The sequence below is a fragment of the Choloepus didactylus genome, chromosome 1 (assembly GCF_015220235.1).
Source record: "Choloepus didactylus isolate mChoDid1 chromosome 1, mChoDid1.pri, whole genome shotgun sequence".
NCBI lineage: Eukaryota > Metazoa > Chordata > Mammalia > Pilosa > Megalonychidae > Choloepus > Choloepus didactylus.
In genome coordinates, this window is record NC_051307.1 from 74,526,406 (window position 1) to 74,541,085 (window position 14,680).

The following is a 14,680-nucleotide window of genomic DNA, read 5'->3' on the forward strand; positions in this document are numbered from 1 at the left end:
CTGTAATGGAACTCTCCTCTAATAGCAATTTATATGGAACCAATTCATTGAGAAACACTTTAATTGGAGCAGATGGGAAAACCTCTTCTTAAACCTAACTCATAAAAAAGCAGCAGTAGCAGCCACTTTTTGGCAAACCCCAAATCCAGAATCCAGAAATTCCTATTTATACTCAAGAAAGCAGGCAGCACTGAGGATGATTAGCACACAACACAGCATATAGCAATCATTGGGATGCAAGTCAATTTGGCTATGGGCTCTAGGCTATTTGCTGTTTATTAAAGCATTGCCCATCCAAAAAGAGAGATGATGGTGTGTTCGAAGCAGATCACTTCTCCTTCCCCATTAGAATTAATCTTTTCATTAACTTCTTATTCCTATAAGGCAAGTTAGAAAAGAATTTTGAAAAATTGTTGGAATAAGAGAGACCACTCCATACTATACCCTTGAAAACGAGCAATAAAATAAGGAATCCACTTCAGGATTTCCTGAGTAATTTGACCTATCACCTAAAGATGATGGGTAAAGAAGCTGTGTGTAGCAAACAAAGGAAAATGGTGCCCATTTGTTCTCAAGGCTTTTATTCCACAAACTGCAATCATCCCACTTACTATACCTTTATACTCTCCCTTCTCACAAGCTCCTCCCCATTCGAGCATGCTCGTGGTTTTCCCATTAAAAAACAAAAAGAAAAATAAGAAGGAAGGGGGAAGTGAGGGTGAGAGGGAAAAGGGAAAGAAGTGAGGGATGAAAAGAAACCCCCCTTGCCATTATTCCCTATCTAATGGCTATTCCCTCCTTCCTGGCTCAACTAAGAGAGATTATCATTATGCCCTGTTCCTGCTTCGTGTGCTAGTCTCCAACCTATTGCAATCACATTTCTATTTCCACCGACCCTCTCAAACTATTCTCAAAAAGGCCACCAGTGACATTTTAAATTGCCAATCCCAATAGTACTGTATTAATCATTATCTTACATGACTACTTCACTGCCAACCATTTCTGCTTTCCAAAACTCAGCCCATTTCTTCTTTTTCTTACTTATCTCCCAACCTCTACTTGTACTTTTTCTTGCTCAATTGCCCACCTACCATTGATATACTGATTCTTTTCAGGGTCTTTCCTCTGTCCCTTCTCATTATTATACACTCTTATCCACAATTTATATAGTGACTCTCAAAGTTGCCTATCTCTAACCATACTTCTCTTAGAAATCTAGAGCATGACCCAAAAATTACAGATTGTTCCCCAATAAACAGGGCACCTACCTTTTCTTCCTCTCTTATAAGACAGTTTCCTGCTCCCTTTCCTCCAGTATCTATTTTTTGTTTTTTTTTTTTTTGTTTTTTTTTTCCCCCATTCCTCTTTAAATTCTTTGTCAGGATCATAAACCCTCAATTAGCATATCTTACCTACCTTCCATTCTGGTCTCTGTTGCAAGCTTCCTGTCTGCTCTCTAAAATAAAATTAATGATCTACCTCTGCATGCTTCTCACACCATCTCCACTCAACTCCATCACCTAAAGCTGAGTTTTGTACTCATAAATAGACATTAGGAATTCCATGTTCTTTATAAATCTAATGCGGTATTGGGATGTATAAACTCAATGTGTATTTTTCTGGAGGAAGGTAGTTATGTCATCATATTCTCAAACGGGTCTGTGTCCCAAAATGACTGGGAAATAATGACCTACACAATAACAGATGAGATCTTTAACACAGATAAAACCCCTCCTGATCTGCACCTCCCATTCCCAGACATATTTCTCGATATAAGAAGCATCAGTCATACTGGCCATGTGTTTGTTATAGGCTACTCTCTACCATAATGCCAAAAGTATTATTTTCCAACTGGTGAGCTCTTCCTATGTATATGTAATCTCCTCAGAAGTTTTCCTAAGCTATTCCAATATCAGTACTTGCCAATTATTTTTATAGCATGTTTTACTAGGAAGATTTTATTTTCCTAGTCTTTGTATTCCGAGGTCACTACATGATGTGCAGTAAGAACGCTCTATTTTTTTCCCTTAGAACAGGTGTTTAAAATTGAGACAGAGTGAAGGTCCTAACTTGTCATTTTAATAAGGCTGCTAAGAAGTAACCACATATCAGATCTAATCTTCTACTTAGTGCTTTCTGCTTCCTATTCTTGCCTAATCTAAATGGCTAATTAAGAAAACAGCATGGGTATGACACTATACAGAGGGTTAACACCAGAGTGGCATATGGAAAAACTACCCATTACATAATAAAGACTATATTTAATAGGAATATCTTACTAACATACACTAATACTAGGGATAAATAATTAGCAGCTGATAAGAGCTCTGTGATATATTATGATACGATAATTGTTTAAAGATGAAAGTGATGATGATTATACAACTATGTGATGATAATGTGAGAAACTGACCATTTATCTTGGGATAGAATATATATTAAGTGAAATTAGGAACCCACTACTTAATAAATCTGGCCCTTGACTTGAGGCTTGCTCTTGTGAAACTTATATTCCTATGCCTTATGCTTAAGAGGCATATTCCTTATGCCTAAGAGGCATCTCCAGGGAATCTATTTTGTTGCTCAGATGTGGACTTTCTCTCTCTAAGCCCAACTTGGCAAATAAATTCATTAACCTCCCCCTCCAAGAGGGACATGACTCCTAGGGGAATTAATCTCCTTGGCGATGATGGGACATCCCTCCTGGCAGTGAGGGATTGAAAATGCATACTTGAACAAAAAGGAGAAAAAAGAAAGGTAATAAGCTGAGGTCATAGTGGCTGAGAGATCCCAAATAGAGTCGAAAGTCTATCTGGAGGTTTCTCTTTTTCAAGCTCCAGGCAGACATCCCAAATGGCCATGTTATGCCATGCCCTTACCAAAAGTAGTCCCCAAATACCTAGGTCCCTACTAGAGATTCTATAAAAGATTCACTCACTAACTTTATTTCTCAGAAACTTAAATCCACCTGAGTGTTCCTATGCCAGACAAATCCTAAAACCCAGAGGCAACAGCCTCTTTAAGAACAGCAATCAGATGCAGCCCCCTTCCCCATACTGTGTACATTACCTTTTAACATGAACAAGTTAGGGTGGTCACTATGTAGACACCCTTGAAGATTGAGAAAGGGATTAAGTGAGAGGAAGGAGTAGCAACAAACAAGATAAGATTTACATAGCTCTATGAATACTGAAATTGTATATGAAATACATACATGTGTGTGTGTGTATATATATATATATATATATATATTAGGTGCTAGGGTGTTGGAATAGCTGCAAGGTAAATGACATGGTTGAACTGTAACCTATAACATCCTTTGAAATTTGCTTTATAGCTACCTATTGAATTATGACTTCAAAGTATTCACTTTTCTGTATATACCCTATATTGCATAATAAGGAAAGAACTGAAACTGTGGAACTGTAACCATAACAATTTTTGAAATTACCTATATAACTGCTTGTTGAGCTATACATTGCAAGTTAACACCATCCTGCATATATGTTATATTTTACAATAATGGGAATAGCTTGTTATGGAACTATGACCCATGACATTCTCTGAAATTTGCTCTAACTACTTGTTAAATTGTACTTTAAAAATTATCACTGTTATGTATATATGTTAAAGTTCACAATAAAAAAAATGCATAGAAAAAAAAAAAACATCATGTTTGGCCTCTGACTTCCTCGACTAAACTATCTAGATACCTATCTAAACAGCCCCTTTTCTGTGTGCCATGCTTAGGAAGATACTTAAGAGTTACCTCTTCACACATTCAGGGCACAACATATTATCTTCTACGTCTGCAGATGGGAAAGTGCAGGCTGGTAACAGAAAGAGAGAGATCATCCTCTTAGGAGTGTCAGGTACCCAGGCCTGCCCTGCATGGAACTGCAGGCGAACCCAGCCCTGGGTGTCTGCAGGGAGAACTCGGCCATGGACCACACACCATCTGACACCTGGGGAGAGAAAATACAAATAACAAAGATCAAGTAATTGTGTCCCCAAATCAGCCTCTCAGCAAATCACTCTTGATTTCACACTCATATTCTGCTGACAAATCAACTCATGTGACACACATGAAAAATCTAGACCAAAGACATTATAGTCTAGCTTCACAAATTATGTAACATTAGGGATGATAACAGTTAACTTTTGGGAATGTTCTCTGTGCCCTGGATTTTGTTAAGTGTTTTACATTTATTAAAACATTTATTCTTAAAAATATTAATATTTACCTTCTATTTATATTTATTTGTAGATGAGGAAACTAAACTTAGGGTGTTAAATACCATAATTGTCACAGAGCCAAGGTCATGGATCCAGGTATTCTAATTCACAGCCCATTTGCCTAACTACATTATACCACCTCACCTGTAGAAAACAAGCCAAAAAATCTTTGTGAAAAAGTGTAAGCAACAATCTAGTTGAGGATATGGAATATTTGTTAAGAAAACAAGGTTAAGTGGTACAGATATCAATTGTCTGGAATTGAGAAGAGGTCAGCCAATGTGGGCTTAAACATCTGTAGACCATCAATATATAGTGCTCTATCTCCCTAGCCTGACTGCAAAACAAGAGTAGAGATTATTTGTGTGTTCAGCACAATATGCCCAGCAGTTAGGCATACTCCTGGACCACATTAGGTGCTTAATTACTAAATGAAGAAAACAAAAAAAGATAAGTGTGGGATGCTACTAGCTCACATGACACACTGATGAATATTAGAATGAGGGGTCACTTTGGAGAGGCAGTCCCCCAAGATATACAGTTTTGTAACTGGATTGTGCACCTGCACAAATTAGTAAAAGTCATGCATTCCTCCTCCCTGAGGAAACTTGGAGTGCAAAGGGTAGGTTGATTTCAGCTCCTCATTCTTCCTGTTGGCTAAGTGCCTTGTGTAGTAAGTAAGGTGCCCCACCATCCATGTTAACTCTGAGAAAAAGAAGATCTAGATGACTTCTAGGGGTGGGGAAGGGGGAGAGAAAGGATTCAAATCAAAAAGGACATGTTTATGCTGAGATAGGATCTGCTATCAGCAAGAAGAGGAAAGGAACAGCAAAGGAGTTGGTGAACAAAGATGGGGCTGGTATATTCTCCTAGGATTTCTAATGGATGGGAACCCCAAGCCTTTAAATTAAGTCTGCTTTCAGTGTGCAAGTTCCATGTCTCATATAAGCCTCACAATCATTTTATGAAATAGAATAGTTGTAATCTCCTGTTTATCAGGGCAACAGGACTCAGGAGAAAAGTAATTTGCCAATGTCACACATCTAGGATATGGTAAAGCAAGGACTTGAACCAAGAATGTTCAACTCCCACACCTGTACTCTTATCCACTGTGCTATGATGCCTTGAGGAAAAGAGAAAGAAAAAGGGACAACCTCAGGCTGTGGCTCATGCATTATATATACTTTCTGTTCACCTTGGAATTCTGCTTACTGATGAGAAAAGCTCATCACATCCAGGCAAAACTTGGCTGTGTACAAACCAAGGCAGAGATAAGACCTATGTGGAGCCAATTTCCAATTTACAGATCCAATATTTTAACTAACTCCTTCCCTTTCACCACCTCTCAGTCTTGGACTAATGTTTCCCCATCTGAAAGAGTACTCACTCTTTAAATTTGATCTTACCAGAGGCTTGAAGCAAAAAGGTTTCGACAGAAGTGGGAATGGGACATGAATTCACGGTCTTAGGCTGAGCTGCTCTTGCAGCAATTCTTGTCCATGATGCCAATATGGCTTCCTGAGCTGAAGTTATCACTTCAACTCTATTAGTCATTTCTTCTCTCTCCCTTCTCTTACAACTTTTTTGATCCTTTGCTGTCTTGGGCATCACCTTGCATTTCTTCGAACATAACTGTAACTTAGCCTCCTCTGGTGTGTCAGGAATATCCTACAAACGAGATTCATGAACACCAGTATTCAGTGAAGTTACTGCTGTAAGAATGTTTGTGTCAATTTTATGATCATACTGACCCAAACATGTGTGTCAGTGTGGGAAGAGAGGAGCATGAGTTCCCTTAGAGCAGTGGTTCTCAACCAGGAGGGAACATTTGGCAATGTCTGGGGAAATTTTGGTTTTGTTCGTCCACACTGTGAGGGGTAGGGACTGTGCTGACATGTAGTGGGTGGAGGCCAGGGATGCTGCTAAACATACAATGCACAGGACAGCTCCCTCAACAACAAAAAAATCATCTGGCCCAAAATGTCAATAGTGCTGCTGTTGAGAAATCTTGCTTTAGAAGTAAAACATACACAAACAAGATGGGAGGGGAAGAATAACTCATGACTGCAACACTCCTTGACACCATCATCACACGTCTCACTCACCTGTTTTTGCTCAGGGTAAGCATGTTGCTGGAGCCTCAGATAAACGTCTATTTTCTAAGGAAATCAAGGTTAAAAGTTAACAAAGGTTGCTCTTCTTGCTCAGAGAAGAAGGGGTTCCCAGCAGTGTACTCACCGGGCCGTCGGTACTCAAATTACAATGTTGGCACCACTTCCGCAAAGTGTCCCGGTGTACCTTATTAATAGGAGGCAAAATGGTCGGCAAGGGAAGCATTGGTACTTTACGTTTTGAGCAAGCTTTGAATTGCTCATTCATTTGAGGAAGATGAACTGAGAAAAGAATGACATGAAAGAAGTAATTTATTTGTAAGAATCTTTATAATTTTATATAGATCTTCCACAATTCAATTTCCACACAAACGTATCACTTTTTCTTTACAAATAAGGTAATAGATTTATCTTACTTAAATTTACCTAAATTTGCCTTAAAATTACACAAGCATTAAAATGGCAGACCTGGGACTCAAATATGTCTTGAGATTCTAAATTCCAAGTTCTACACACTACACACACTTGCCTGTTGCTTTCTGCAGCCCTCAATTTCCACCTATAAGACATTATATTGGATTGCTCCTCCAAAATGTCTGCACTTTGAGCCATAAAATTTTAGCTGCCCCCCCAAAAAATCAAAGAATCTCCTTCCAACTCTACCCGCAACCAACCATGATCCACCATCCTGTCAGCCTGCTTCATTTTTCTCTGCAGTACCTCTCACCTCACTCTGCTTAACTCCAACTTTTCACTATTTATTTCCTCATTATTGGCTCAGGTAATAAAATCATTCTAAAAATACTTATTTGAGTATTTTTTTTAATACTAAGTACTTTATACTAAGTACTGAAAACAGATATAAAGAGTCATGATATTAAGAACTGCTACAGGTTTGATCAGTAATTACTTGCCAAACAAAATACAAGATGTTTTTCAAATTTATTTTTTTAATCTTCAAAAGACGGCTGGAGACTATGCATTAACCTCATTATTAAGGAAAAGGAAATTGGGCTTGGGAATTTGGGCTGCCCCAGAAATGATGCTTTGTCCAATGTCTCCTCCACAGGCCTATTTTGTGCCTTAAAAGTAAGGCAGAACACGGTGCCGGACAAATGAGAACTATGGGAAGTTTGACAAATCTACCGGTAATCAAACACTCCATGAAAAAAGTAAGATTTAAGCTGGGTGTCATATGATCAGAGAGTTGGAAAGAAAAATCCTACTTTTTCTAGGCTTCCCAGAGGTGTAGGGTCAGGAAATTGAGCAATCCTTATGCTCATACCTTTATCCTTTTTCCTAGACTTCTTTGGTTTAACTTGTGCAGTTGAAGTACTTGGTTCCATCTGATGACCCACTTGAGATTCCTCTTTTATTGGAACTAATGTGATTATCACATGTTCTTCCTCTAATTCCTCTTCAAAGACATTCTGGAAAGAAATGGATCAGTTGCTTATTTTCATTAGATGTAACACAATTACACTGCCTACTTTCAAGTCACCATTAGTAACAAGGGAACTTGAAAAGCCAACAGGTAGAGAGCAAGAAGAATTACTGATAATTCTTGAATTTGATCTTGATTAGCAAACCATTTATTAGAGGGGTCAAACAACGAGGAAATGGGCAAAAGCAGATTTATAATGAGTGATAAAGAAAGAGGAAATGAAAGGCTAGGTCTTTTTTGGGGGGAACTATTTCCTTCATGTCTTCTCTCCATCAGTAAAAATACTAAGTACTCTGATTTTATCTCCTAAATCTATTCCTTCCTTTCAGTCTTCTACCTCAGGAACTCTTACCAGAAGAGATAACATCCTGTTATCCCAACACTCATTCCGACCCTGTTCTTTCTGTCAAGATTGACCATTTAATATTTTTCAATGGCTTGGCCACTGCTCTCAGGTTAAAGAAGAAACTCCCTCACTGTCTACAAATTGCGGAATAGTCTGGCCCCTGCCTGCCTCTCCAACTCACTGAGCTTTCTGGCTGCAGGATCTGACGGAAGGGAATCTGTTTAAACTCTTCATTGCATTCAGTTAATAACACAGAAGCTGGCACAGACTGCACACTCAATATTGTTTAATGATTTAATAAATGAGAAAGTAGAAAAGCAGATAGATAGAAAGGAACATTTTACCGGGTTGCTATAGTATACAGGTACTGTGCTAGGTGCTTTCCGTATTTCTCCCATTTAATCCTCGCAGAATACATACAGTAATTTACTACTTTTCCTATTTTACAAGTGAGGAAACTGAATCTCAGAAATTAAATAGCAAAAACCATTGAGTAATACATGCTCGAGTAAGTTTCTGACTTACCTTTTTTTCTCAAACCGAAGGGCGAGGAAACTCAATTCCAGTCCTAGTCTAACAAAGCTCTAGGAAGGACGCCGGGTGGGTCTCGTGCTACCGTGCCCCTCCCCCACCCCCATTTAAATCTCCTTAATGGCTTCCCATTGCTCAAACTCTTAACTTGGATACGGTGATTTTGCATTTGTATACCACTTATTCAAAGCACTCACACAAATATTCACACTTGTGAACTGAAAAAAAAAAACAAAAAACTTGACATTAATGGAGAAATATTACTCCGCTCTAGAGTGGGGGCTCCAAGCAATTATGTGATTTGCCCTTAATCATATATTTAATACTGGCCAATTCAGTCACCTAGCCTGGTGCTCTCATGCACCTTGCCACCTTCTTACATTTAGTTTATTGTCCTGTCCAGGATGATGCAAAGCCTAGTGTGGAATCCCTTTTGGCCCCATTAGGAATTAGCAATGGAGGCAAGAAATCAATAAATGGTCACTTTACTTTCTGAATTTATCCAAATTACCCTTTTCCACTTCTTTTCTGCCTTAGCTCTCCATTTCCTTACCGTTTTTTATCTTGTCCAGGTACTGCCCTTCCTGTCTTTCCTACAAAATAAATCTTTTTCTTTGGACTAGGAGCTGGGAACTTTCGTTCCCCTTTTTACTCTCACGAGGATGTTCAGAGCCACAGACATGTGAGAGAAAAATAATGATCCATTTGGAAAGGGGAGGAAGATGGAGGTTTATTTCAACCAGAAATTTTGAGTAAAGTCGGATTCATAGCAAAAGAGAAACATAAGAGACCTAGAAAAATTTTGAAAAGAGAATCTGTTGGGAAAATTCTATTTGAACTGAACTTACTTGTTCGCTGCTATCATAATTTGAGTTTGCCATCTCCAGGAACACACAGGTGAAGGCAATGTCAGCAATGTCAAGGATATCCACAACCTACTCCTTTTAACCTGGAGGGTTTTTAGCCTGTTTTCTCCTTTTATAAGCAAATGTCTCCTTCTACTTCCTGCTATCCAGATGCTCTGTTTTCCTTCCTCCTCCTTTTCCCCACCCTCAGTATATGACAATGTGATAATTGTATCAATTTTATACCCTGTCTTGTCCATTAGGTGATAGTTGAATTATTGGGTAATTGTATCACTTTAAAACTTTTTTTTTAATTAAGATTTTTGTCCTTGTTCCTTTAAAGTAAGCTTAGAACAAAACTGGAAGTGACAAGCTCTTGCCGACAAATTCCAATTGAATGAATGGAATATGTTAGAACATTTCTAGAACAAAATTGGTGATAGATTAAATGGAGTAATTATGGAAAGAATTTAAAAAAAGACACAGTGGATTTTAGGGAGGTATTCATAAAACTGAGTTACGTCCAAGGGTGTGACATTCACTAGGAGACTCTAGATTTAAATTGTGGGAATTGAATAATGTGATCTCTTAGCTCTAGTTCTAAACACAAACTGATGTCTGCAGTGATGGTAAACTGGGTGGAGGGGAAAGGTTTGGCTGTTCTGAATAGAAGCCTCAAGAGCCCAAACACTAAGGCAAGTAATAGAATAATGAGCACCATAGAAAGAACTATTAGGCCCTTGGGAATTACTGGAGCATAAAGTTGGAGGCAGGATGGGGCAAGAGATGAAGCTGGAGAGGTCTGCAGGGATCTGGTCACAGATGTTTTCAAAGGTTACACTTAGGAGTTTACATATCCTGCCACATAGAGAAAGAGCTACTAAAGAAAACATTCACAAGTAATGTGGCATCACTGAGTCTATTTATCCAGGTCCAGTGCCCTCACAGTGGGCTTTCTCGACTCCTAGGAAAACAATTTGGTAGGTCAGTCTCAGGCAAGAGGTTGGATTAATTTAGTAGTATAATATATTCAAAGTCTGGTCCGCCAAGGCCCAACTTCAGTTTACCAGGGAACAGCATAGAAATGTAAATTATGAGGCCCCCAACCCAAATCTCCTTAATGAGATCCCTGAGGATGGAAGCAGGAATCTGTGTTTCAGCAAACCCCTCCAGGTAATTCTTTTGCATCTAAAAGCCCAAAGCACCGGCTAGAGCAGGGTTTGACCTAATAGCTTGGGAGTCAGGCAGACAATGGTTGAATTCTGGCTTCTCCCTTCCAGGACTTGAACTCAGGAAACTCAAAGAAATCCCTCCTCTTCTCTACATGTCCTTGTCCTTGGCTGATGCTGCTTTTGTTTTGGTGACTTAGGACCAGCTGCCCTGGTGGCCTGATCTGGTCTTAGTAACTGTGGCTGAGACAGAACTACAGTGGGAGACCATCTCATTACCATATTTTCTTTTCTCCACAGAAGCATTTATCACAGTAAAATAAAATCCTATGCTCTTCGGTTTTTTAACCTGCTTTTTAAAATGTTATAGGAAAGCTCAACAATTGTTAACTCATAGCCAATTTGATTTTATCTAAACCTCCACCCACAACCCCTCCCTTGGTTATTTTGAAGCAAATACCAGACCTCCTATCATTTAATTCATAAATCTATGGGGAAAATATAATTCCCCCCTCAATCAAAATGCCTTTTTCCTATCTATCTAAAAGTGATTAAAAATCATTATTTGATATTATCAGTCCTTTTTCACCCAGCAGTATTTAAATATCTAGTTATTTCATAATATTTTCTCTTCACTCATTTTCTTGTTTCAGCAATTTATTTGAATCAGGATCCAAATAGGATTTACACATTGTGATTATGCAATATGTGTTTAAAATCTTCTTTAGTTGGTCAATTCTCCCTTTATTTCTTAATTCTCATTACAATTTGTGTGTGTGTGTTATTGAAGGAACTGCATGAATTTCCTGTAGTTTCCGATCTGAATTTTGCTGATTTCAATTATTCCCTCTATTTACCCTTTTCTTTTTCCTCTGCTTTATTGTAAATTGGCTTGATTAGATTCAGAGTTGGGAATTTTTTTTTTTTTAATAAGAATACAACCCCTTCTTCTTCACTTATCTCACTCCTCATACTTTAAGCTTAAATGCAATTTTCCTGGAATGACTCTAAAAGAGATGGCTCCAGATATTCTCTTACCCTTTCTCTTCATCGAATCCATTTGAATTCATAATTCTGTTTGTGTTTGGGATTTTACTTAACTTCACCTCCCCCATTTAGGCAGCAGGCTCTAAGACAGCAATGGCCAAGTATGCTTGGGTCAGTCACCTTTGGCATACCCAGTACCTTGTACCCAGTCTGGCTCAGAGTAGAGGCTCAATTAATTTTATTCCTATTGCCTCAGCGTCCAACTTTCACCCTTATCCCACCCTACTCCCTTTTCAAGTTGGTGACCCTTCTCTGTGCTGCTAGGGGACATGGTGCAAGTGGTCATAGACCGATGTACCTGTGTCTCCTACTAGACTATGAAGCCCCTCAAGGTCTCAGACTCGTCTTTATCCACCTGGGGCCTAGCACAGTGCCTGGTCCATAGAAGGCTCTTGATCAGGTACAATGAATGACGCTAAAAGATTGTGCTGAACAATAACCTTGACTGTAGGACAGATTGAAAATAGAAAGAAAAACATCATTTATGATTTCATTCAACTCTGGGTTTTAATATTTATCCCAATAACAGGCAATAGTTCTGAAATAAAAGTACATTATCTGTTACAAGTATATAGTTTATTTACTGTATTGTAAGTTAAATATTTTAAATATATTGCTGTTTAGATAAGTGCTTTTCAAAATTCTTTTTTAAAATCATGAATATAAACTACAAAATAAATGTTTATGGCAGGTGTTATAGATAAAAGTGGAGAAACTCTGGCTGAGGAATGAAAACACAAAAGACATTCCACAGAACCCTAAGTTTTTGCAAAACCGTTTGAAAATTACGGTTCAATATCAATAGACCATGTGTGAAGAGCCAGTCACTGAGATCTTCCATTCCCTTAGGAGGAAAATAAAATGGCATTGAAAGATGTTCCTGACTCTACCATATCCTTCAGGAAATTCCCATTAAAAATGTGCATGCATATATACAGATTTATTTCTAACTTTTGAGCAATAATTATAGAGCGTTATCTTCTAACTCAGAATAGATATATTTTTTGGAATTTCCTATTCTTTCAAAACAATCTGTTCTGTATAATGGAGAAAAGGTCACTATGGGGAGAATCTTAAATTCAGAATCCAGAGTGGGTAAGGTCTACCCTCCCTTAGTCTGTGTCAGCATAGAAAGATACAGTTAGTAAAGGAGCACGGCAGTCATCGGAGCTGAGGGAGAGGCAAGTTTTGAGGACTAGACAGGGAATTGATTTAGCTGTAAATTATCTAATAATAGTAGCAAATGTAGGCATAGCCCCAACAGCAAATGTCCTTGGTTGTTCAAACCAAGTCCTTTCTCATCCTCCTCTTTATATATTAGGAGCTTCTCATCAAGATCTGGTTCCTATGAAATAAATGGAATGTGTTAAACATGTTAGAGTTGGAGAGATCAATTCACATTGTCCCCTTGAAAGTGGCTGATGGATTGATAGTAAGACACCTGGACTCTGAAGCAATTTCCTACTACCTGTGCATGGTGGGTGAGGAAGAAGGGGACTCTGGCCAAGTAAAGTAAATCCAGGCAGCACCTATGTCCCCATTAGTCACTTGCTCCTGAGTTTTCCAGCTCTCCCTCTTGATAAATTTTTCCCCATCAGCACACAACCATTTTTAAGCTTTCCTCATTAAAAACAAAACAAAACCACATGCAAAAAGGGAAGCAAATCTTCTTTGACACTACCATTCCTGTTTAACTACTAGCCTCTCCCTTCTTTCATAGTTCAACTTTGTACACACACCTTTTTACACTATCTAGCTCCTTTCCATTCTGTTCTAATGTGTGTTTTTTTGCTCTCCTTTCCATACCCAATTCCTAAAACATTGATGTCCCATAGGGTTCATTCTTCTGCCCCTGATGATGCCTACATATTTTGTTTGAGCAGCCTCATTCATTTGCCTAATTTCAACTACCACTTACATACCGATGACTTGCACATATATATATTTCTAGCCCAATCTTTTTGCTTTAATTACTGACTCATGTCTAGCAAATCCTTTTAGGCATTTCAAACATATCAGAAAATACACTAGTCTTCCCCACTAAGCTTCAGCCTTCTTCTGTATTTCCTCTCTGTTGAGAAATATTATCATTCACCGAGCCTTTGAAAAGTGAAAAATAGCAGATACCGTAAAACAATCCCTCTCCTCAAATGCCAATGGGTCAAAGTCCTATAGAATCCCTCACTTACCCATCTCTACTGAATTTCTATCTTCTATAATTCTACTACCATTGCCTTATTTCTGGTCTAAAGCATCTCTAACTTGGGTTATTGCAATCTCTAACTGGACATGCTATTACTTCCCAGCCAATCCGTTCTCAACGTTACAAAATATTAAAGACATGCCGCTTCAAGTTGAATTTCATAACAAGGAATTTAGGATCTATACAAACCATGCAATCCCAGTTTCTACCAGCTCTCAGGAAAGCTGATTATTAAATAATCAGGAATTTGGCAGCCTGTAGTTAAACTGCTGGTAACATGAAATTGGCCATGGTGGAATTATTTACTCCATGGAAGTAAATCAGGGCTTTGGTTTGAGCCAGTTTACCAGCAGACCTCTGTTATCCAACCTGACTCATTCATTTGCTTTTCCTTTACTGACTGACAGTTGTTCAGTCTGTGATTTACCTTTATTTCCATCTGATAAATCCCTGCAAAGTTCAAGTAATCTTCCCTGAAATGACTTTCTTGATGATCCAGCATCCTCAGTAGAGTTAGACACTTCCCCATTATTCGATTCAGTCCAATGGTATCATTTTGCAGCAACTGCCACAATTTTATGGTGTTTATAGGCCTTTCCTCAACTGGTTTGTGAGCAATTTGAGGGCATGGCTTTAATCTTGCTAATCTTTGCATCCTGGTGCCTAGGGATCAATCATCTACCTGTCATGTAATGAAGGCACCATCAATATTTGTTTTACTGTTAGAATAAATCAGTTTCTGAAGCAG

At 38.4% G+C, this 14,680-nt stretch overlaps 1 protein-coding gene across 1 annotated transcript; it reads right to left on the reverse strand.

Moving 5' to 3' along the window:
• Positions 1-289: 289 nt before the first annotated feature.
• DPPA2 (developmental pluripotency associated 2) lies at positions 290-9,549 on the reverse strand. The gene is made up of 7 exons (XM_037837829.1): positions 9,517-9,549; positions 7,633-7,777; positions 6,475-6,629; positions 6,342-6,395; positions 5,643-5,904; positions 3,770-3,965; positions 290-377 (listed from the first exon to the last, which is right to left on the reverse strand). Exons 1-7 carry the CDS (start codon positions 9,547-9,549, stop codon positions 329-331), a joined length of 894 nt encoding a protein of 297 aa, XP_037693757.1. The 3' UTR covers positions 290-328.
• Positions 9,550-14,680: the final 5,131 nt, after the last annotated feature.